Source organism: Scyliorhinus torazame, chromosome 2 (assembly GCF_047496885.1).
Source record: "Scyliorhinus torazame isolate Kashiwa2021f chromosome 2, sScyTor2.1, whole genome shotgun sequence".
In the NCBI taxonomy this organism is placed as follows: Eukaryota; Metazoa; Chordata; class Chondrichthyes; order Carcharhiniformes; family Scyliorhinidae; genus Scyliorhinus; species Scyliorhinus torazame.
The window spans coordinates 198518654-198544246 of record NC_092708.1 but is presented as its reverse complement, the minus strand read 5'-3'; the positions used below and the strand labels follow the sequence as shown (position 1 = coordinate 198544246).

General features: G+C 52.2%; 1 protein-coding gene across 4 annotated transcripts in view; it reads right to left on the bottom strand.

The window, feature by feature from the left end:
- The window catches only part of LOC140394997 (uncharacterized), a 403426-nt gene that overhangs the window by 49875 nt on the left and 327958 nt on the right, over positions 1–25593 (bottom strand). For all 4 annotated transcript variants that reach the window (XM_072482288.1, XM_072482301.1, XM_072482311.1 and 1 more), the window contains one exon: positions 22750–22851. In XM_072482288.1, the coding sequence (XP_072338389.1) occupies positions 22750–22851 (102 nt within the window). The remainder of the gene's footprint in view (positions 1–22749; positions 22852–25593) is intronic.

Sequence of the window (25593 nt, the reverse complement as noted above, 5' to 3'; positions counted from 1 at the left end):
GATCAGGTAAACAGGCATTGGAGAGAAAAGGGGGGTGTTGTGGAACCCGCCCACGGAGGAAAGAGTTACACATCCGGACCTTCTCGGGAACGGAGGAGGACGCTGTCGGACCTCTGAGAACCTCGCCGTGAGTACTATAAGAAGTCCGTGTATTCTCGGTACGAAAGAATAGGGGAACTGTCTAGATATAAACATTCTCCAATCACACAGGGATGGTAGGTAAATTAATAATGGTGGTGAAAGGAGTTAAAAGGGCATCCCCGGGCTCCCTGATAAACTCTTATATGACAGACTGACAGTCATTAATTAAAAAGATACAGAGGGACGGCGGGACGTATCACATACTTTGGAACTCCAGAGAAATTGGTTGACAAAACAAACTAAAGACAAGATCAAGAAAACAGGGGTACTTTTGGTACATCAATTGGCGGGACTAATAGAACAAGTAAATGTGGTAAAACAGAAGAAGACAGAACTAGAGACGAGAGTGAAATGTCAAACAAAAATCATAAAGGAATTAGAGTATAAATTGCCTGAGGGGGGAAGAATGGGGCCGAGTCCGGACACGACCTCCCTGCCCCCATAATATAGTATAGAACCAACTGCCTTTCTTAGTGAGGAGACTGAGGAGACGGTCGATGTGGCACCCGTGAGCCGAGGGGGTACCTTGGCAAACCTGACCGCCAGTTACAAACCATTCACCCCGGGAGAAATACAACAGATTATGACCATCCTGGGAAAACTTCAGCCCCGAAGCCAGAATGTAAACTTTTGGACGGAACGCAATGCTGTGTGGGTGGGTCACCAACTGCACTTAAGAGACATTCACCAACTAGTAAGGGCAGCATGTCCGGTGGACAAGTGGCGACTTGTGGCCGGCTGTCCTGCGGTTGCTGCAGCCCAGGATTTTAGCGGGGGACGCTGGACCCACGCAGTGCCTCTCACAGATGAGATAGATGTCCAACAGCCAGCTTTTGCCCTTTTTAAGGCGGAAGTCCAATGAGTCTCAAGTGATTCACCCACAAACTGGAGTAAGATCACTACCACCAAACAAAGAAAAGGCGAGGGAGCATCAGAATATGGGGAGCGGCTATTTACAGTTTATCAAGAATGTTCGGGCCAAGCCAACGCTGTTAGGACAGATCCGGCGTTCATACAAGCCTTCATGGGTGGTTTGTCAAGTAAACATCAGGCCATCATTAAACTGGGGGTAGTGACCACCAGGAACTATGATGACTTAGTGGAATGGGCGTGCGGGGTAGATGGGTGCGCTGGTGAAGACACTGACAGAGTTAAGGTAAAACGGAAATGGTGGCGGCCGTGGCCAAGTGGGAGTCCAGAGCGAAGCCCAAGAAAGGGCCATGCCACAATTGTGGAAAAATGGACCACTTCATGAAGGAATGTAAGGGCAAGAAGGCAGAGAAACAATGTAACTATTGTAATAAACGGGGCCATCTGGAAGCTGCCTGTTTCAGCAAACATGGCAAGCCGCCTAGAGGCCAAAATATCCTATCCGCTGCAGAGTCTAAGGAATGGACAGAATAGAAGGAAAGCCAGAGCTGATGCCCTGTGGCCCCCATTAAAAACAAAAGGGAAGGGAGAATTTATGGGGGCGATTCTCCAAAATGGAGACAAAGTGTTCACGCCGTTGCGTTTCACGACGGTGCGAAATGGGCACGGGGACGACCGATTCTGTCCCCCAGCACAGTGCTGGAGCGGTTCACGCGCATGCGCGGGGGACCTCTTCAGCACGCCGGGCCCGACGCAACATGGCGGTGGGATTCAGGGACCGGCCGTGCAACAAAGTAGGCCTGGGGGGGGGGGGAGAGGCCATCCTGCCGACCGGTGGGCCCCGATCGCGGGCCAAACCCCATCGGAGGGCTCCCCCGGTGAAGGAGCACTTTTCCCCGCCCCACAGGCCGCCCCCCGACCCTTCGCGCAGAGTTCCTGCCGTCAACGACCAGGGGCGAATGGAGCCGGCGGGACTCTGTCGTATCCGCGCGGCCGCTCGGCCCATATGGGCCAGAGAATCGGCGGCCCTGCCGCTGACAGCGTCCCGCGGCTGGCGCCGGCGCAAATGGCGGCGATTCTCCGCACCTCGGAGAATCGCGCGCTGGCGTCGGGGCGTCATGGCGCGGTTGCGCCGATTCTCCGGCCTGGCATGGGGCTCGGAGAATCGCCCCCTATGTGTCTGCACTAGTGGGGAGCCGACAATGTGAAATGCTGGTAGACACAGGAGCTTCGGTCTCCGTTACAAACCTTCCCCTCCCTATCACCAATAAATCAATATTTTTACAGGGCACCAGAATGACCGCTAACTTGAGTAGCACGCAGGTGGTAGAGATTGACAACATATCCATACCTATGAAATTTTATGTGTGTAAAAATAATGAAGGCACTATTTTGGGCAATGATATCATGAGCGTGTATGAAACTATAATTGATTGTAAGAAAAGAAAATTGACCTGGCCAACGCCGGATGGTAGTAAAAGGGAAGGTCTGGACAGATGGCCAATAACACTGGCACTGTCGGGTTGGCCACCATAACCACCAGGGAATGGAGCGAAGATCTGTGTGGACATAGGGCCGTTTGCGGGTCAGTAAGCAATGTTTGGGCAAAAAACAAATTAGACACCGGAAAAGCCAGCATCGACCCGATTAAGATTCCCGGGCCAGAACATAAACCACACCGCCAATACCCGATCAAGACAGAAGCTAAAAAGGCGGTTGCGGATATAGTAGAAGCATTAATGGACAGGGGTATCCTGAGGGAAACCACCAGCTCTACTAATTCTCCCACGTGGCCGGTAAATAAGCCTGACGGGAGTTACCGGCTGACCATAAACTATACAGCCCTTAACAAGGTGACACCCAAATTGCATCCAATCGTAGCCAGTCAATCAACCATCCTAAACGGACTATCTCCCGAACAGAAAATCTTCACCGTCCTAGACATATCCAATGGCTTTTGGGCACTCCCATTGGACTCGGAGTCCCAAGAGAAATTTGCGTTTACAGTAGGGGATAAACAATATACGTGGACTCGATTACCATAGGGCTTCCATAATAGCCCAGCTATTTTCCACTGCATAATGAGTGACATTTTAAAACAGATAAAAGTGCCCAAGGGCCACAATAGGTCGCTGACATATTAATAGCCTCGGAAACAAAGGCAAACCATCTGGCTACCCTGTACTTACTATTGCAAACCCTGGAGACGGCTGGCCTCAAGGTGAGCCCTAAAGAGGTCAAGGTAGGAAAAACACAAGTCCTGTACTTGGGACACTTAATCTCCCAAGGACTTAAGGAGATGCCTCAGGACAGAAAGCATGCAGTCCAGGGTATGCCAAAACCCATTACTGTACGTGGAGTCAGAAAGGTGTTGGGACTCTTTAACTACAGTCGGAACTTTATCCCGGAACCAGTGGAGTGGAGCCCAGAACAGGAGGAAGCGTATACCCAATTAAAGTCTGAGTTCATGTCGGCCCCAGGATTGGGTTTACCAGACATGAGTAAAGACTTCCACATACACTGCAACAATGAGGACAGGTTCTATACAGCAGTGGTTACACAGGTGCATGGAGATAGGAGAAGGCCTATTACTCAACGGCAGAGGGATCGTTAGTCACTGGACTCTCCCGGTGCATTGCTGCACTGGATTGCACGGCCTGGGCTGTGAAAGTTAGTGAACCAATAGTTATGACAGGAAACATTATACTACACACGAAACATACCCTGGTAGAAATGTTGAACGCCGGAAAGCTAAGATCCGTCTGGAATATGAGACAGGCCAAGTGGGAGGCGATCCTCCTCCCTCCAAGTAAGTCAGTAACCATTGTTAGGGACACGGAGAACCCAGCCGAGGGAATATTAGGAACAGGGGAACCCCACAATTGTGGGGATGTAGACATGAATTTAGAGCAAGACAGGATTAAGGAAACTCCTCTGGCAACAGCGGAAGAAACATTCTATGTAGATGGGTCACGTAAGTATGTCGATGGGCGGTCCCGAGCGGGGTGGGCGGTAGTGAATGGAGCATTGGAGACAGTGGAATCAGGACGAATTGATGGAGGCCTGTCGGCCCAAGTGGCAGAACTAGTGGCGCTCACCAAAGCGCTAGAGTTATCAGAAAACAAGACAGTGAACATTTATACAGACAGTAGGTACGCTTTTGGAGTCGTACATGACTACATAACTGCTTGGGGTAGGAGGGGATTTATTACAAAAGGAGGTAATCCTATAAAACATCAGTTGAGAATAGAAGCCCTCTTAGATGCTAGTAACAAACCCCAACAGGTAGCAGTGATTAAAATTAAGGCACATCAGAGGGAACCAGACCAGAACAGCTTGGACTGGATAAATCACCAGGGGAATCAAGCCGCAGACCTAGCGGCGCAAAAGGCGTTAGAACAGAATGAGGTTGAGGAAGCACCGATCGCCCTTGTGGACCACACGGAGAAAGAGATAAGTATTAAAGAACTCCATGAGGACATCCCCGACGGAGAAAGAGGTACGTGGGAAAAGCAAGGCGCGGAGAAGGTTAGTGATGGAGTTTGGCGAAAGGATAATAGGGTAATGGCCCCCAAATGTATTCAACATACATTATTGGAGGTCCACCACGGGCTTGGACACTCAGGCAGGGAAGGAAGCCATGGTAGGGAGCCTGGGAAGGGAGTGGTGGTGGAAAGGAATGGGGCGAGATGTTGCACAATACTGTCATTGGTACGTCACCTGTGCCCAGCATAATCCGGGGAGACCCATAAAAGTCAGAATGGGACACCAACCCAGACCACGGGGACCATGGGAACACTTGCAGATAGATTTTACAGGTCCCCTGCCACCTTCACATGGCAAAACATACTGCCAAGTGATTATCGATCAATTCACCCGATGGGCGGAGGCTTTCCCTACACAAAGCTCGCGAATGGTGGAGCGGATGAACCGACCTCTGAAAAATGCGCTAGCAAAGGCAATACAGACCGCAGGAAAAACCTGGACCGAAGTATTGCCTATTATCTTAATGAAACTGCGGGCCACGGGAAACCGAACCACAGGCTGAACCCCTTATGAACTAATGACAGGAAGAGCAATGAAATTACCAGAAGGCTTCATAACAGGCGGGGCCAATGTGGGTCCCCTAAAAGACAGATTAAAACGGTACGTTCTGGAAATGAGTACACAACTCAAAACGATGCGACAGAATGTTCGTGACAATCAGGAAAATAAGGACCGGGCACAAGAGCTCGCAATGGCGGCATACGTTCCCCCAGGGACGTAAAGGTCATAGTAAAAACCCTGCCCAGTAAACCAGGGTTCACCCCAAAATGGAGCAGGGCCTTATGAGATTATAATTAGTGGAGACACCCGTGCCTGCCTGGATATAAGGGGAAAAGGAGTGTGGAAACATTGGACACAATTAAAATTATATGAGGAAAAGACGACCTCATAGGGCTTCTCTCATTCATATCGGCTATGCGCAGATGAAAGGTTGGACGCGGTTGCTTAAGTCTAAATCAGATAAACAAGCTACAAAATAATGGATGATGAACTGATGCTTGCTTTTGTATTTATCTTCCAGATCGTTCAATTTATGATTATGTAATTTGTATTTATCGGGATCCTTGTATTGTGCTCGTTGCTTGGCTTAGGGAAAAGCTGAGGGAGTGAATAGAGATAAGGTTGGGAAGCAAGATGATGTGCTTCCCCTGTCTTCTAAGGAACGTAGTCGCGTTAATCTGTATTGTCACGGGTGTAAGGGTGATGGGATTGAAAGACAATCTTTTTTATTAAACTCATATACGATTGTATGGAAAGCAGTCTATGTGTTACCCGATGGCCAAGTCTGTACAGGCCTTGTTTGTGGCCACCCCGAGTTGGACCCCCCTCCAACTATACACTACAGACACGTCAGATAGATCCTGTGTGGGACAGACGGGCAGCTATAGTAGGAGCATATAAGGAAGATGAGTGGAAATAATAAACTCCACTTGTTTGGGAATACAGGGGACTGGAGGGACAAGATGTTCAGAGAAGACGGAGTAGCCCTTATGTTTTACGGGGCAGGGATGGGGATGTGTCTATGCCCTTGTCTCCAAAAATTCCACATGTGTACAGAAACAGTGTGCTTACCAACATTGTCTGAGTACATCGGGGCCAGTTCGCCTGTACTTGCGATAAGGAAAGATGCTTTAACGTCACAGCGGGGAGACAATTTATTTGCGGCCACTGTAACGGAACCCATGTAATCTCTGCTGCCTGGACGTACGTATTTGATTCTTACCAATTGATCGGTTTTAATGGAAAATCAAACAACCCCCGCAATTGGTGGTATGCACAGTTCATACAGCCCAATAACCGAGCCATTAAATGTTACCGCGCCAAGGAGGGATTTATGTTCCTCCTCAACGGTACATTCACCACGGCGACACCTACCCTCCCAGTCCTTTTCGGGCTGGGAGCAATAGGGCCGCCCTCAAGTGGGTCATATCCATAGGAGAATAGTGACTCGGGCAATTGGCACGGAATTCTGCGCTGATTGGAGAGATCCTGTTACTTTAGGCTCATCACTCGGCTACGGGCTCCTTAGTTGCCTATCGTTGGGAGGATCAGCGGGGGTAATCAGTGTGCAAAATAGGAATTATCTTATTTGCGGTGTAGCCACCTAAAATGGCTGATTCCCGATTAATTTGGCCAAAACCCGATGTAAAATGGCTAACCGAAAAGGCTGATGGGAAAAGCAGCCAACAGGGCACAAACGGACAGCTGCAGACGGAACAGCGTATTCGGCTCTGGGAAAGTCGGCCCAGATCGATACATGCGACCATTAGCAGCACATCAACCCAGACATCTGCAGTTTAATCGGCTATCCCCGGGAACAATTGCAACATATTCGCAATTGAATGCCAATCCAGACCTCTTAGCGCCAGCAGTGGCCAAGACAAAGAAAGGTGAACGACCACCCCCCAATCAAGGAATCGCCCCATTATTGGAGCATATCGAACCCAGTGATTGGGAACAAGTCCAATCACTTGGGACCAGGGTCAAGGTCCGCCCCGAGAGGCGGGAAGTCCCTGGGACCTATAAAAGATAGGGGCCAAGTTCAGATCGCCCTTCTCTCCCTTCTTCTCCTGCTCGCAACCTTCGCAAGAACCATCGACCAGCAACCGTAAGTTTGACTCCAGCGATCGCTACCCAATAGAGACTCCGAGCCATCGACCTGTATCAGCCTTTGAATCCCGCAGGCCAGACCCAATTCGATAAGCCATTCGTTTTCCTGACCTGGTGGGCCATTCCCAAAAGTTAAGTATTGGCCAGTAGTGGTAGGTAGTGATATAGAAAGTAGGATTATTGTATAAGTATTTATTGCTGTACATAATAAATGACCGTTGATTTTAATCTTACTAAGCGGTGTGCTGTCTTATTAATCATAACTACAGCTTGAACCACGTGGCGGTATCAGAAAGATACCTGGCGACTCGTGAGCAAAGGTGACAGAATTAGAGCGAATAAAACTAAGGCTAATAAGAGCAACAGCGGCCTGACCATCCTGGGCGATAACACTCAAAGGGGATTAGAGGCCATTAACCGGGAGTTGTCTGAGTTGAGATTGTACACCAAGCAAACCCGTTATGCAGTATAATATCAAGTAGCGCAGCAAAGTGGAGTATGTACAAAGGGGGGGGGGGAGATGGCTGGCTCCATTGGCCTTTTGGGAGGATGGGGAACATGGATCATGCATTCACTGATAATAGTTGCTGTTATGTGTTTGCTTTTTTGCTGTCTTAAGAGCATAGTAAAGCTATGTTGTGCTAAGATAATGGGACAGGTCCTACCAGTCGAGCCCGTGCAGAACAAGGACGTCTATGATGAATTACTACCGCAACAACCATGTATCAACAACCATGACGTCCCGGACGGGGAAATATCGAGATGGATGTGAAGAGCCCAACTGGAGATGTAGTCAGCTTGGGACATCGGGATGTCCAAGGACCAATAGGGGGGATTGAAGAGGTAGAATTCCAAGCGGACTACAGAAGATACAAAATGGATGCCACCTGATATAAAATGGACTCTGTCAATGTTCTTGACCCTATGTTATTATCAGTGTCTGCTGCTGAGGTAGTTAAGCTTTGTGCAAAATAAGTGATCCACAACCAGATGCATCCGGAGAAACAATGAGCTGTTGGCAACTTTTACCCAATGTCTGTATTCTTAGCTACTTGTAACTGACAAAGCGGCCCCAAATTAAGGAACTAGCAAGGAATGAGGAAGGACATGTTCAACGTGGCTGGGCTATTGACCCCATGACTTTATGTAACCGTTATCTATGTAATGAATTGGAGGAGGGAGGGAGGGGGAAGGGGGGTTTCTCTGGGGGGCATTTGAGCAAGAAAACACATGAATGATCCGGAAACTGACATGTACGGGAAGAATCCAATGTACAAAGCTCTGTATCTTATTGACTTTCCATGTTCATGTCTTGCCACGCAAGCTTTCTTTCTTTTCTTTGTTACAGGGGGGTGGGGGGGGGGGGGGGGGTTTGTTTGTATGGTGGAAAGTATTGTTGAAAAATTCTTAATAAAAACATATTTAAAAAAAAAAATCTATGTAATGAATTGATCGGGTAAGGCAAACTGCCAATTAGGGGCCATAGGAGCTAACTTGTAGCCATTTATGGCATTGAAGATGCATGTTATGAATTGTGACGTGAACAAAATTGATTGGGTATATGTAAATGCGAATGCAAACTAATTCATCTTTCCTTCTGTATATTAACCCAGTGCGACCTCAGCTCATGCGAGAAAGGGTGCTGCACAGACCGTGGGGGTCAAAGGCCTTTTCTCCCAGAGCTCTGAAAATTAATAAATTGCTTCTTTACTCACTCAAAGGTCTATTCATGAATATTTTCACCTACAGTCAAATTCCCAGTTTACAGCCAGCTTCGTTAACCTGGCTAGAAATTCTAGGGGTTCACCCAGCTGTGTTGAGTCGGTAACGCTGTAATGATTACGGAAGGCTTTGAGTCATAACAGTTCTTTACTAGATCCACAAACTTGAACATTTTAGTGTCTGGGCTGCAGGATACATTAAACTCTTAATAATGCTGAACGTCAGATTACGTGATGTCTGTCATCTCCTTTGAGATACCCTCAATTATGACTCAAGAGAGAAGATTGATAATTCAAAGGCTTTAATTACTAGAGAGCCAGACAGCTGCCAAGAAGTGTGCTCACTGCACGCTGCCCACTGAACGTAACCTTATATACAGTTCCCTGGGGGCGGAGCCAGAGGCGGAGTCCCCCAGGGTTCCAAACCCGGTCTTAAAGGGGCCTACGCATTAAAGGTACCTGTGTATACAGATATCATTCATCACATTCACCCCCTGTTTAAAAAAATATACACATAGTCCGTCGGGGATGAAGTGGAATTACAAGTTCAGTCTTTTGGATGATCTGATTGCCCGTGTCGACCTTCTCAGCTCCGGTAGTGGTGCGGTGGATACGGTCGTCCTCGGTGGTGGTACAACCGGGAGCACGGTTGTCTGAGCCTTTGCCCGCGTTGGAGCAGGGGGGTATCCGGGGTGACTAAGGTGATTGGTGCCAGTGCCGGCTGGGGGGCGCTATCAGAGTCGACAGCCGGTGCGGGGAGGGGGGCATCGGTAGAAGGGGGGGCGTCGGTGGGCGAGCCAGCGGGTGCCAGGTCTTGCAGGGAAACGGTGTCCTGCCTCCGTCGGGGTACTCGACGTAGGCGTATTGAGGGTTTGCGTGTAGTCGTTGGACCCTCTTGACTAGCGGATCTGTCTTATGGCTCCTCACGTGCCTCCAGAGTAGAACTGGTCCCGGAGTCGTCAGCCAACGTGGAAGCGAGACCCCAGAGGTGGACTTCCTGGGGAAGACAAACAAACTGTTGTGAAGGGTCTCGTTCGTGGCCGTACAGAGGAGTAACCTAATGGAGTGTAGGGCATCAGGTAGGACCTCCTGCCAGCGGGCGATTGGGAGACTTCTTGACCATAGGGCTAGAAGGACAACCTTCCAAACTGTCGCATTCTCCCTCTCCACCTGCCCGTTTCCCCGCGGGATATAGCTGGTCGTTCTGCTCGAGGTGATGCCCTTGTTGAGCAGATATCGACGCAGCTCATCGCTCATGAACGATGTACCCCGGTCGCTGTGGATATAAGCGGGGAAACCAAACAGCGTTTAGATGCCTTGATTACGGAGGCTGAGGTCATGTCGGGGCAGGGGACAGCGAAGGGGAAGCGGAAGAATTCATCGGTGACAGTGAGGAAATAACTGTTGCGGTTGGTGGACAGGAGGGGCCCTTTGAAGTCCACGCTTAGTCGCTCAAAGGGCCCAGAGGCCTTTACCAGGTGAGCCTTGTCTGGTCGATAGAAGTGCGGTTTGCACTCCGCACAGATCTGGCAAGCCTTGGTCATGGCCTTGACCTCCTCGGTGGAGTAAGGTAGATTGCGGGACTTGATGAAATGGGCAAGCCAGGTGACCCCCGGGTGGCAGAGGTCATCATGGATGGCCCTCAGGCGGTCTTTTTGCGCGTTAGCACACGTGCCGCGGGACAGGGCATCTGGGGACTCGTTGAGCTTCCCCGGACGATATGTAATATTGTACGTGTAGGTGGAGAGTTCGATCCTCCACCTCAGAATTTTATCATTCTTTATTTTGCCCCGTTGTGCGTTATCGAACATAAAGGCGACCGACCGTTGGTCGGTGACGAGGGCAAACCTCCTACCGGCTAGGTAGTGCCTCCAGTGCCGCACGGCCTTCACTATGGCTTGTGCCTCCTTCTCGACTGCAGAGTGTCGAATTTCCGAGGCGGTGAGGGTTCGGGAGAAGAACGCCACTGGTCTGCCTCCTTGATTGAGGGTAGCAGCCAGGGCGACGTCTGATGCGTCGCTTTCTACCTGGAAGGGAATGGTTTCGTCCACCGCGTGCATGGCGGCCTTGATGATATTGGCCTTGATACGACTGAAGGCCGACTGAGCCTCAGCCGTCAGGGGAAAAACCGTGGTCTTAATGAGTGGTCGGGCTTTGTCCGCATATCGGGGGACCCACTGGGCATAATAGGAAAAGAGCCCCAGGCACCGTTTGAGTGCTTTGAGGCTGCGGGGGAGGGGAAGTTCCTTAAGGGGGCACATGCGGTCGGGGTCTGGCCCTAGGACCCCGTTTTCCACGATGTAGCCGAGGATGGCTAGCCAGGTTGTGTGGAACACGCATTTCTCTTTATTGTATGTCAGATTGAGGGCCCGGGCAGACTGGAGGAACTTCCTCAGGTTTTCGTCATGGTCCTGCTGGTCATGGCCGCAGATGGTGACGTTGTCCAAGTACGGGTATGTAGCCCGTAAGCCGTACTGTCCACCATTTGATCCATCGCCCTTTGGAAAACTGAGACTCCGTTTGTGACACCAAAAGGGACCCTGAGGAAGTGGAAGAGCCGACCGGCTGCTTCGAAGGCTGTATAGGGAAGGTCCTCTGGGCGGATAGGGAGTTGATGATAGGCCGATTTCAGGTCGACCGTGGAGAAGACTCGATACTGGGCGATTTGGTTCACCATTTCTGCTATGCGGTGAAGTGGGTACGCATCGAGTTGCGTAAAGCGGTTTATGGTCTGACTATAGTCCCCCACCATACGTTGTTTTTCCCCGGAGCGGACTACCAGTACTTGTGCCCTCCAAGGGCTGTTGCTAGCCCCTATGACCCCTTCTTTTAGTAACTGCTGAACCTCTGACTTGATGAAAGTCATGTCTTGGGCACTGTACCGCCGACTCCCGGTGGCGACGGGCTTACAGTCGGGAGTGAGGTTCGCGAAGAGGGGGGTGGTGCAACTTTGAGTGTCGCCAGGCTAGATACCGTGAGCGGGGGCAGGGGTCCGCCGAACTTCAGTGTCAGGCTTCGGTGGCTGCACTGAAAGTCCAGACCGAGCAGCAGGTGGGGCGCAGAGGTGAGGGAGGACATAAAGTTTAAAACGGGCGTATTTGGCGCCTTGAATAGCGAGGTTCACGACACAATACCCCGTGATTTGGACCGAATGAAACCCAGATTAGAGGGCAATAGTTTGGGAGGCGGGATAGGTGCGCAGGGAGCAGCGTCTTACCGTGCCTGGATGGATAAAACTCTCCGTGCTCCCGGAGTCAAAAAGGCAGGGGGTGTCGCGGCCGTTGATTTGAACCTGCATCATTGAGTTTCGCAGGTGCTTCGGCCGAGATTGATCGAGCGTGATCGCTCCTAATTGTGGGCAGTCAGAGTCCTCGCTTGAATCGGACTCGCAAAATGGCCGCCACCGTCGGTCGCACGTTTTGGGTTTCAAAGATGGCCACGGCCAAGATGGCCGCCCCCATGACTCGCACAAGGCCGTTGACGCGTCGGAAGTAGGCGTGTTCAGCCGCCGCGCGGCCGTGTTGCGGGGCCTGTGGTCCCGGGATTTCGATTTCTGGGCCCGATGAGACTTTTGTTTCTGGCCTTTGGGCCCAGTCAGGCAGACCTTCGCGAAGTGCCCCTTCTTTCCGCATTCGTTGTAGATAGCGGAGCGGGCTGGGCAACTCTGGCATGAGTGCTGCCCTTGCCCACAGAAGTAGCATGGGGGGCCCCCGGTGTGAGCGGGTCACCGTGCGGTGCAGGCCTGTAGCGTGGCCAAGTCTGGAGGGAATCGAGAGGGGTTCGCAAGGTCCGCGGAGTACGTGTGGAGATTATGGTGGGCCGCTTCCAGAGAAGAGGCGAGCGTTACCGTGCCTTGGAGGTCCTTCGCTCCGTCTTCTAGGAGCCGCTGCCGGATGTAAGTGGATCGGATACCGGACACGAAAGCATCACGAATATGTAAGTTCATGTGGACTTCTGCCATCATGGTCGCAGTTCCCGGCGAGTGCGGTGAGTCTCTCCAAGTATTCATTTACCGTTTCCCCGGAGCGCTGGCGGCATGTCGAGAGCAAATTCTGGCGTGTACCTCGCTTATCGGCTTTACGAAGCGCTTATGTAGGATTTCGACCGCCGTTTCGTACGTCGTAGCTTTCTCGATCACCGAGGATAGTCGGTGGCCCACCCGGGCATGTAGTAAGCTCAGCTTGCGAAGTCCGTCACCTTCAGTCTCTGAGGAATTCAGATAGGCCTCAAAGCACCGGAGCCAGTATTTAAAAATTTCAGTGGCTTCCGGCGACCGAGCGTCCAAATTGAGCTTCTCCGTCTTTAGACCGCTGTCCATCATGATGTAGTCTGGTAATTAAATTGAGATACCCTCAATTACGAGAGAGAAGATTGATAATTCAAAGGCTTTAATTACCAGAGAACCAGACAGCTGCCGAGAAGTGTGCCCACTGCACGCTTCCCACTGAATGTGACCTTATATACAGTTCCTTGGAGGCGGAGGCGGAGTCCCCCAGGGTTCCAAACCAGGTATTAAAGAGGCCTATGCATTAAAGGTGCCTGTGTATACAGATATCATTCATCATACCCTTCTATATCGTTGGCGTGGAAGTAGCAGCACATGTGTTTGGCATACTGGGGCCAGCTCCCCATGTTTACATCATAAGTCTTGAGTTCCCAAGCAAGGTCATTTCGGATTTTTCTTTTTGCTTTGTTTCTATCTGAAATCTTTGTTGGGAAGTTTCAAAATGGCTGCTCAGAATTCCGTGCTTGATCTTCATCGCCAATGTAATAAGTCCAAGAGGCACGTAGTGAAAGGCCAAACTGGTTTATTTTAAACTAGAAATAAAGCCACTACTTGATACGCCATCAATGAACACACGACGAGTGGTGAACGTAACTGAGGCTTTAATAAACTAAATAGAAAGCTTCCTGGCCTCGGATCCCGAACTGAGGCAGCGGCGGAGACTAGCCACCTTTATACCGAGCCCAAGGGGAGGCGGAGCTAGCAGGCAGTGGTTTACCACATTACATATAATACAGTGGCAGTTTACCACAATACACAGATTATATACTACAGTGGTTCGGACCCAGCAGGGACAAGCCCAGGCTTGTAACAATACAACAGTGCAATACGATACAGTGGTTTACCACATTCACCCCCTGTTAAAAAAAGAGTCCAGCGGGGGTGAAGTGGACTTAAAGGTTGAGTCTGTCGGGGGCCTTGACCTTCCGCCGTGATCGCCTCAGTCCCGGCTGTGGTGTGGGCACCGGTGTTGAGACCTGCGCGTCCGGGAGCATGTTGCCCTCTTCTTCACCCAGTTGTTGAGTCGGTGGAGGGGGGGTGCGGTGTGTGGGCGGGGGTGGTGGTGATGGCCGCCGGTGGGCCTGCGAGTGGCAGACCTTGAAGTAACTGGGTAGTGGTGGAGGGAGACTGTGTAGTATCGGGTGTGGTGGTGATGGTCGCTGGGGAACCTGCAGGTGCCAAATCCAGGAGGGAGACTGTGTCCTGTCGCCCGTCATGATGTGCCACTTAGGCATATTGTGGATTGGCATGGAGGAGCAGGACCTTCTCGACGAGGGGAACTGCTTTATGGCTCCTCCCATGCTTCCGGAGGAGGACGGGCCCTGGGACTGTCAGCCAGGACGGGACCCCGGAGGTGGACTTCCTGGGGAAGGCAAACATACGCTCGTGCGGGGTCTCATTGGTGGCTGTACACAGGAGCGACCGGATGGAATGGAGCGCATCAGACAGGACCTCCTGCCAACGGCAGACAGGGAGACTTCTAGACTGTAGAGCCAGGAGGACGGCCTTCCAGACCGTCGCGTTCTCTCTCTCCACCTGTCCGTTGCCCTGGGGGTTGTAGCTGGTCGTCCTGCTGGAGGCGATGCTCTTGCTGAGCAGGCATAGACGCAACTCGTCGCTCCTGAAGGAGGAACCCCGATCGCTATGGATGTAGGTGGGGAACCCAAACAAGGTGAAAAGACTGTGCAGGGCCTTGATGACAGTGGCAGAGGTCATGTCAGGGCATGGGATGGCAAAGGGGAATCTTGAGTATTCGTCAACAATGTTGAGGAAGTACACGTTATGGTCAGTGGAGGGGAGGGACCCTTTGAAATCGATGCTGAGGCGCTCAAAGGGGCGAAAGGCCTTTACCAGGTGCGCTCTGTCTGGCCGATAGAAGTGCGGTGATGTACCTTCAATCCACAGAGAGGCAGCGAGAGCGAGTGAACATAAGGCTTTATTAGTCATGAACTTGCCTTGCCAGAGTCAATAGTACAGATGAATGCCACCCACAAGAGGCCGGCCTATGTATGCCCCGGTGTGGGCGGGGCCAGAGGCGGAGCCATGCCGGGGTTACAGTTCAGTACCTGGAAGCAGTTCATATCACCACTTTCAGGTCATAGGTCACAGGTTATGGTATCATGCATGCATTATGGTGAATACATTCACCACATTCACCCCCTGTTAAAAAAATCAAGTCCAGCGGGGGTGACGTGGGGTCATTAAATATTCAGTCTATCTGGAGGCCGGATCATTCTATTAGACCTCCTCAGCTCTGGCGGTGCGGCAGGCACGGTTGTCGCAGGTGGTGACTCCAGGGGCGTTGTGTCTGGAGCTTGAGCCTCAGTCCAGGGTGTTGGAGACGGTTGGGGTGCGGGGGTAGGGTTGGGGGTGATGGGTGGCGGCAGTGGCGGTGCGGAACAATACAGGAGACACAGGGGGGCATATGGGGTGCTGTGAATGGAGGCGGGCAGCGGGGAGGGGCACGTTGGCGGGGGAACCAGTTGGCGCCAAGTCCCATCGGGAGACCGTATCTTGCCGTTCGTCCTGGTGTGCGATGTAGGCGTATTGGGGGTTGGCAAGGAGAAGCTGGACCCTCTCGACCAGGGGGTCGGTCTTATGGCTCCTCATGTGCCTCCGGAGAAGGACTGGTCCCGGAGGTTTCAACCAAGATGGAAGCGTGACCCCGGAGATGGACTTCCTGGGGAAGACAAACAAACGATCGTGATGGGCCTCATTCGTGGCCGTGCAGAGGAGTGACCTGATGTAGTGGAAGGTGTCAGGGAGGACCTCCTGCCAGCGGGATATTGGGAGACTTCTAGATCTAAGGGCTAGAAGAACGGCCTTCCATACCGTCGGGTTCTCCCTCTCCACCTGCCCGTTTCCCTGCGGGTTATAGCTAGTGGTCCTGCTCGAGGTGATGCCTTTGTTGAGCAGGTACTGACGCAGCTCATCGCTCATGAACGATGTGCCCCGGTCACTGTGGACATAGGCAGGGAAACCAAACAGCGTGAAGATGCTGTGCAGTGCCTTTATTACGGCGGCTGAGGTCATGTCGGGGCAGGAGACGGCGAAGGGGAAGTGGGAGTACTCATCGATGACGGTGAGAAAGTATATATTCCGGTTGGTGGAGGGGTCGGGGCCCTTTGAAGTCGATGCTTAGGCGCTCAAAGGACCGGGAGGCCTTTACCAGGTGGGCCTTGTCTGGCCGGTAGAAGAGCGGTTTTCACTCCCCGCAGACTTGGCAGTCCCTGGTCATGGCCTTGACCTCCTCGGAGGAGAATGGCAGATTACGGGCCTTAATGACGTGGGTAAGCCGGGTGGCAGAGGTAATTGTGGATAGCCCGAAGTCGGTCATCTTGCGCTCTGGCGCATGTGCCGCGGGACAGGGCATCTGGGGGCTCGTTGAGCTTCCCAGGACGATACTTGATATCGTAGTTGCAGGTGGCGAGTTCGATCCTCCAGCTCATGATTTTATCATTTTTTATTTTGCCCCTGTGGTATTATACGTATTACGGTACCTGATAGGCTAAAGCACCATTGGTGGAAACTGTATGCTTTCTATTGGTTAGGATGTATGATAGCTCCGCCCTGTTTGGCGGGGTATAAGAACCAGTGCCTCCCCAGCAGCCTTCATTCTGTACCTGAGCTGCTGGGTGAAACATTTAGCTTATTAAAGCCTTCAGTTAGACAACAACCTCGCTTTAGTGGTCATTGATCGTGCATCAATTTAATAAGCTAGTTTTTTTAAGATGAAAGGATGGAGCTCCGAATCAAGCCGGAGTGTCTGCAACTTAGCCCCCACGCGGCGAACTCAGTGGCAATCTTTAAGCACTGGCTGGCATGCTTTAAAGGGTATCTCGGGACGGCCGAAAACACACCCACAGGAGAGCAGAAACTGCAAGTCCTGCACTCAAGGGTGAGCCCAGAGATTTACACCCTCATCGAGGAAGCGGAAGACTTCGATGCAGAAATAGAACTACTAAAAGGACACTATATTCGCCCGGTAAACCAGGTCTACGCCCGGCACCTGCTTGCAACAAGGCGACAAATCCCTGGGGAATCGCTGTAGGAATTCTACCATGCACTCCTGGTGTTGGGAAGAAGCAGCTGCCCGCACGTTTTGGCGAGCGAACACACGGAACTCTTAGTCCGGGACGCTTTCGTGGCAGGTATGCTATCTTCACAAATCCGCCAGCGTCTGTTAGAAAAGGACACCCTGGGTCTCAGGGAGGCATGGGCCCTGGCAGGCCCCCTGGACCTGGCCTCCAGGAACGCCCGCGCTCACGTTCCCGACCGCGCGGCAGACCTCTGGGCAGCGTGGAACCCCTCCGCGACCGACTCCGAGACTTCCCCCATTCCCCCATAGGCCTGCGCTGCAAGGTGGTCTGGCAACCCCGAGGGCCCCGCTGCTACTTTTGCGGGCAGGCCAAGCACCCCCGCCAGCGCTGCACGGCCCGCGCATCCACCTGCAAGGGATGCGGCAAAAAGGGCCATTTCGTGGGGGTATGCCAGGCCCGTGCGGTTGCCGCGGTCTCCGGCGGCGAATGCGGACCGCAACCACAAACTTCTACACGGGCCCCTTGCGGCCAGCGGTCGCCGCCATCTTCATATTCCAGGGCCACGTGCGGACCCCGGGCGTCGCCATCTTGTTCCGCGGACGCCACGTTGGAGGGATGGGCGCCGCCATTTTGTGCACCCCCAGCCATGTGCGACCAATGGGAGCCGCCATCTTGGATGAACCCCCAGGACCCCAGCTCGGCTGACCACGCACTGCCCGAAGAGAACTCTCAACTGCTGCGATTAGCCTCGGTGACTCTGGATCAGTCTCGGCCTCGAACACTCTCAACTTCTATGACGGCCGTATTCATCAACGTGCACGAGACGTCCTGCCTAATCGACTCTGGGAGCACGGAGAGCTTCAAACACCCTGACACGGTAAGGCGCTGTTCTCTCCTCATCCACCCCATTAATCAAAAAATCTCCCTGGCTTCCGGTTCCCACTCAGTGGAGATAAAGGGGTTTTGTGTAGCAAACCTCACAGTCCAGGGAAGGGAGTTCAAAAATTTCTGTCTCTACGTCCTTCCCCACCTCTGTGTGGCTACACTCCTGGGTTTCGACTTCCAGTGTAATCTTAAAAGTCTGACCTTCAAATTCGGCGGCCCTATACCCCCCCTTGCTGTCTGCGGCCTCGCGACCCTTAAGGTCGACCCGCTTTCCCTGTTTGCGATCCTCACCCCGGATTGCACCCGTCGCCACCAGGAGCAGATGGTACAGTGCCCAGGACCGGATCTTTATTAGGTCAGAGGTCCAAAGGCCACTGAGGGAAGGGGTAATTGAAGCCAGTAACAGCCCCTGGAGAGTTCAAGTAGTGGTGGTAAAAACCGGGGAGAAGCATAGGATGGTCATCGACTACAGTCAGACCATCAACAGGTTTATGCAGCTGGACGCGTACCCTCTCCCCCGCATATCCGACCTGGTAAACAGGATCACGCATTATAAGGTCTTCTCGACGGTGGATCTCAAGTCCGCCTACCACCAGCTCCCCATCCGTACTAGTGACCGCATATACACTGCCTTCGAGGCAGATGGGCGGCTCTATCACTGCTTAAGGGTTCCCTTCGGTGTCACCAACGGGGTCTCGGTCTTCCAGCGCGAGATGGACCGAATGGTTGACCGGTACGGTTACGGGCAACATTCCCATATCTCTATAATGTCACCATCTGCGGCCACGACCAGCAGGACCACGGCACCAACCTCGGAAAATTCCTCCAGACTGTAAAGATCCTTAACCTTACATACAACAAATGCGTATTTAGCACCGACCGCCGAGCCATCCTCGGCTACGTAGTGCGAAATGGAGTTATAGGCCCCGACCCTGAGCGCATGCACCCCCTTATGGAGTTCCCCCTCCCTCACTGCTCCAAGGCCCTGAAACGTTGCGTAGTTTTTTTTAGCTACTACGCCCAGTGGGTCCCCAACTATGCGGACAAGGCCCGTCTCCTGATTCAATCCAGTTTTTCCCCTGTCGATAGAGGCCCGCCAAGCCTTCAGCCGCATCAAAGCAGACATTGCAAAGGCCACGATGCACGCCATCGATGAGTCCCTCCCCTTCCAGGTCGAGAGCGATGCGTCCAACGTAGCTCTGGCGGCCACCCGCAACCAATCGGGCAGACCCGTGACCTTCTTCTCCTGTACCCTCCATGCTTCCGAAATCCGCCACTCCTCAGTCGAAAAGGAGGCCCAGGCCATTGTAGAAGCTGTGCGACATTGGAGGCATTACCTGGCTGGCAGGAGATTCACTCTCCTCACGGACCAACGGTCGGTTGCTTTCATGTTTGATAATGCACAGCGGGGCAAGATAAAAAACGACAAGATCTTGCAGTGGAGGATTGAACTCTCCACCTACAACTACGAGATCTTGTATCGTCCCGGGAAGCTAAATGAGCATCCTGATGCCCTGTCCCGCGGCACATCTGCCACCGCACAAGTGGACCGCCTCCGATCCCTCCACGAGGACCTCTGCCACCCGGGGGTCACTCGCTTTTTCCATTTTGTCAAGACTCGCAACCTGCCCTACTCCATCGAGGAGGTCAGGACAGCCACCAGGGACTGCCAAATCTGCGCGAGTGCAAACCGCACATCTACCGGCCAGAGAAAGCGCACCTGATAAAGGCTTCCCGTCCCTTTGAACGCCTCAGCATGGACTTCAAAGGCCCCCTCCCCTCCACCGACCGCAACACGTACTTCCTGAATGTGATTGACGAGTACTCCCGGTTCCCATTCGCCATCCCCTGCCCAGACATGACCGCAACCACCGTCATCAAGGCCCTCCATAGCATCTTTGCACTGTTCGGGATCCCCGCTTACATACACAGTGATAGGGGGTCCTCCTTTATGAGCGACGAACTGTGTCAATTCCTGCTCAGCAAGGGCATCGCCTCGAGCAGGACGACCGGTTACAACCCCCGGGTTAACGGACAGGTAGAGAGGGAGAACAAGGCGGTCTGGAAGACCGTCCTACTGGCCCTACGGTCCAGGAACCTCCCAGCCTCCCACTGGCAAGAAGTCCTCCCGGATGCCCTCCACTCCATCCGGTCACTGCTTTGTACGACCACCAATCAGACACCTCACGAACGCCTCCTTGTCTTCCCCTGGAAGTCCTCCTCTGGGACCTCCCTCTCGACCTGGCTGGGAGCACCTGGACCCATCCTGCTCTGAAAACACGTGCGGGCGCACAAGTCGGACCCATTGGTCGAGAGGGTCCATCTGCTCCATGCTAACCCCCAGTATGCCTACATGGCGTACCCCAACGGACGACAAGATACAGTCTCCCTACGGGACCTGGCTCCCGCTGGAACCCCACGCACATCCCAGCCACCAGTCCCACCCTCCCCTCCACCGCAGCACCTTACAGGAGGATCGGTCCTTCCGCCGGCCCCGTCTAGGTCCCCCCACCTACTGAAGTTGCAGAAAGATTTAGACAGTTTAGGAGAGTGGTCCAAGAAATGGCTGATGAAATTCAAGTGCGAGGTCTTGCACTTTGGAAAGTGCTGTTCTCTTTATATAAAGAGCTGTTCTCTTTATATATTAACAATCTAGATGACGGGACTGGGGGCATTCTGGCTAAGTTTGCCGATGATACAAAGATAGGTGGAGGGGCAGGTAGTATGGAGGAGGTGGGGAGGTGGGGAGGCTGCAGAAAGATTTAGACAGTTTAGGAGAGTGGTCCAAGAAATGGCTGATGAAATTCAACATGGGCAAGTGCGAGGTCTTGCACTTTGGAAAAAAGAATAGAGGCATGGACTATTTTCTAAACGGTGACAAAATTCATAATGCTGAAATGCAAAGGGACTTGGGAGTCCTAGTCCAGAATTCTCTAAAGGTAAACTTGCAGGTTGAGTCCGTAATTAAGAAAGCAAATGCAATGTTGTCATTCATCTCAAGAGGCTTGGAATATAGGGCAGCATGGTAGCATAGTGGTTAGCATAATTGCTTCACAGCTCCAGGGTCCCAGGTTCGATTCCCGGCTTGGGTCACTGTCTGTGCGGAGTCTGCACGTTCTCCCCGTGTGTGCGTGGGTTTCCTCCGGGTGCTCCGGTTTCCTCCCACAGTCCAAAGACGTGCAGGTTAGGTGGATTGGCCATGCTAAATTGCCCTTAGTGTCCAAAATTGGTAAATATACTTTGTTCAAAACCCCAATAAAAACATTTATTTAAAGAAAATGTGTGGCTAACGAGCCACAGCTGGACGGACGTCTGCCCACTCTCCGCAGGAACTCGTATTCCACACAGCCCATGGGAGATCACTCAGTGATTTCCCCCATGGTCCTTGTGAGGGTTATCACAGTGCAGCTCCAAAACATCACTCAAAAAGCTCAACACAATCCAGGGCAAAGCAACTTGCTTGACTGGTACCCCTTCCACATATATTCACTCCTTCCCCAACTCCAAGCACAGTGTCAGCAACGTGTACTATCAACAAGACACACCACAGGAACTCACCAAGGCATCTTAAACAATACGCTCCAATCGAACACCGCTACCATCTAGAAGGACAAGTGTAGCAAACACACGGCAACAACACCACCTGAATGTTCCCCTTAGGGGTGGGAATAAGTGCTGGCCAAGCCAGCAATGCCCTCATGCCATGAATGATTGAAGTGCATATATGAAGAAGCTTGATATGGACATAAGGGAGACAGGACAAGAGGACTATGCTGACAGGGTTAAATGAATGGAAATGGAAGTGGCAGCATAAACACCGGAATGCACCAATTAGGACAAAAGTGCTGAGTCATAATTAGTGAGGCTTCAACTGGTAATTATGAGCAGAATTTGAGAAACTGGTGTTTTTACCACAATGTCTACAGTCAGATCATTGAACTTCTCAATGCACTGCAACCAGGCCTGGGCACTCGGTTCATATCCTAAAGTTTCTGATCACTGATAGTGTTATGGAGATCTTCTACCCAGCCCCAGACTGGAGAAGGGGTTCTCCCCCACTGTCATCCACTGTCTGCCTCAGTGGCGCCAAAAGAACATATCAGCGCTATCTAGGTGTATCCATCAGTCATATTTCTGCGCTTGGAAGTGCTTTTTAGGAGCATTTAACCGGAATGCACCTCCGCTTTTAGAGGTGCTGGCTGCCCTTAAGCGGCCTCAAGTACACAAAGCCCACATCACCTGCCTAACGTACATGTAGGTACTGAACTGTGCTGAGCATTCAAGCCTCATGCGCCACTCGTTGTACAGACCACACTTCACCCCTGTCTGTCCTTTTCAAGGTGAGATCAGATATCCACATCATTCAGTCTACTGTCTTTAATTATATTCGACAATAATAAAGCTGCTTAATGGTCTGGGCTAGTAGATCAAGACACGCTGGGTAAAACAAACTGCACCAAAGGTGAAAAATCTCTGAAATCACTCACAGAGTACTGACAAATTGCATTGTGCTGTATATATAAAAAATCACTCCACACCTGTCCTGATCCTTTCAAGTTTGAACACCGGTCACTGACCCCTTCCCGCTGGTCTCTTTCTTCCCCATTGGTTTATTAAAGTCAGATCCCAGTTTAAGATCGTTGATAATTACCTGTTCAGCTGTAGTTTTATTTTCCTCTGCTTCATCCTGTAAACTGATAAATGTCGGGTCAACGTTTGGCGAATCAGTACTATGCTGTCTTGCTAACGTTCTCTGTATTGGTAAATAGAAAGATATGATTGTTTCAACTTGGTCATGGGTCCAACGCCACCATCTCCACATCATGGATCTTGATTAAGGCTAATGGAGACAAGGAGGAAAGAGAGGAGCGCCAAAAATTGATAAAGGAGCTGCTGGAGGTGGATAGGAGGTACACGGGGGACCCGGGTCCAGCCTTTTTGGCCAGGAGGAAGGAGCTTCAGGCAAAGTTTGACCAGTTATCCACAGGGAAAATGGTGTGCCAGTTGAGAAGGGCGATGGGGTAGTCTATGAACATGGGGAGAAGTATGTTGGCCTGCCAGCTCCGGAGGGAGGCGGCAGCCAGGGAGATAGTCCTGGTGCGGGATAAGATGGGGAAGCTAGTGGTGGCCCCAGAGCAGATCAATAAAGTTTTTGAAGAGATCTATAAGAAGTGTTATAGGTCGGAGCCACCAGGAGAGGAGCGAGAGATGAGGGCGTTCCTGGACAGGTTGGAGTACCCGAGGTTTGAGAAAGAGGACAGGGCAGGGTTGGAGGGGCGGTGAAGGAGCAGGAGGTAAAGGAGGCAATTGGGAGGATGCAGACAGAGAAGGCGGTGGGACTGGATGGGTTCCCAGTGGAATATTATACGAAGTTTAAGGACAAGTTGGCGCTGCTGATGGTGGGAATGTTGGAGGAGGCGATAGGTAGGGGCGCGGGGGGGGGGGGGGGGGGGGGGGGGGGGGGGGGGCTTGCCACAGACGTTGGGGCAGGCTTCGATTTCCCTGCTGTTAAAGAAGGATAAGGACCCAGTGGAGTGTGGGTCGAATAGGCCCATATCCCGACTAAATGTAGATGCCACGATATTGGCAAGGTTGGAAGGGTGTCTCCCGAAGGCGACAGGGGAGGATCAGATGGGGTTCATGAAGGGAAGGGAGCTGTTCTCCAAAGTGAGATCACGTCGACGGCAGAGGGAAAGGAGACGGCGGTGCTGGTGGCACTGGATGCAGAAAAGGTGTTTGATTGGGTAGAGCGGGTTATTTGAAGGCAGTCTTAGATTTGGAATTGGACCGAGGTTCGCGGCGTAGGTACGGCTGCTGTATCGGGAGCTGGTGGCGAGTGTTCGCACTAATAATATGAATTTGGGGTACTTCGTTCTGCACCGGGCTTCAAGGCAGGGGTGTCCTATGTCCCCCCTGCTGTTTGCATTGGCTACAGAGCCTTTGGTCATCCTGCTAAGGAGCTCGGGGTTGTGGAAGGGGATAGTGAGGGGGTGAAGCATAGGGTAGCCTTATATGCTGATGATCTGCTACTGCATGTTTCAGAGCTGAGCATGTCGCTGGGGAATATAATGGGTCTGTTCAAAGATTTGGGTCGTTCGCAGAGTATCAAATTGAACATAGGCAAGAGCCAGTACTTTATGGTCTCCAGCCAGGACTAGCGGTGGGGGGCAAGGGTGGGGGGCTGCCATTTTGTCTGGCAGAAACCCACTTTAAGTACTTAGGGGTGCAGGTAGCGCGGGATTGGGGTGAGCTCCAAAAGTATAATTTTACTAGTTTGGTGGGAGGGTGAAGGCTGATTTGTCAAGGTGGGCCAACCTCCCTCTGTGTTTGATGGGCTGGGTGCAGGCAGTTAAAATGATTGTGTTACCGCGATTTCTGTTCCTATTTCAGAGCCTGCTGGTCTTCCTACTGAAATCATTCTTTAAGGGGGTGGACAAATTGAGCACCTCATTTATTTGGGGGGGTGTCGCCAGGGTTAGGAGGGTGATCTTGCAGAGAGGGCGACAGGCGGGGGGGCTAGGCCTTCCAAACTTACTGTACTGGGAGGCGAATGTGGAGAAGGTGCGGGCTGGGTTAAGGAGGGGGAAGGTTTGATGGGTTAAGATGGAGGAGGGTACGTGTTGGGTGTCGGGGTTGCGAGTGCTGGCAACGGCGCCACTCACAATGGCACCGGGTAAGGATTCGGTGAGTCTGGTGGTGTTGGCTAGTTTGAAGATCTGGAGGCAGATTTTGCAAGGAAGGTCTTCCAAACCTTCCCAATAGCGCCAGCCTTCTTGATGTTGGAGGCGGGTACTGTCAGCAGGGGGGGTTGTGGAAGCGATCTAAAAGAGGATCTTGGGGGGTGATAGGGTAGCCACAGAGGGGTTTAAGGTGAAGTGGGAAGAAGAGCTGGGGGGGGTGATGAAAGAAGGGACTGTGGTGTGAGGTGTTGCAAAGGGTGAACGCCTCAACTTCGTGTGCGAGGCTGGGGCTGATACAATTGAAGGGCGTATAGGCCATACCTCACAAAATCAAAGATGAGCCGGTTGTTTGATGGGGTGGAGTATGTTTGTGAGTGATGTGGGCGGAGCCCCGCAACCATGTTCATATGTTTTGGTCCTGCCCGAAGCTGGAAAGGTATTGGCGGGTGATATTTAGCACTATCTCGGGGGTTTTACATATTGATGTGGAACTTGGACCCCTAGAAGCCATTTTCGGGGTATCGGACCGGCCCGAGCTGCAGGCGGGAGCGGGGACAGACGTTTTAGCCTTCGCCTCGCTGATCGCCCGTAGGTGGGTCTTGTTGGGGTGGAGGTCAGCTTCTCCACCCTGTGCCTTGGTGTGGCGGGTGGACCTGCTGGAGGTTTTGACCCCGGAGACGGTGAAGTTTGAGTTGAAGGGGGTGAAGGAGGGGTTTGTTTATTATGCTCTTGCGGAGCTGATTGCCGTTGAATGCTAAGGGTGGGGGGAGGGGACGCGATTTGGTTGTTTGTTTTTGTTTCTATTTTATGAGTAG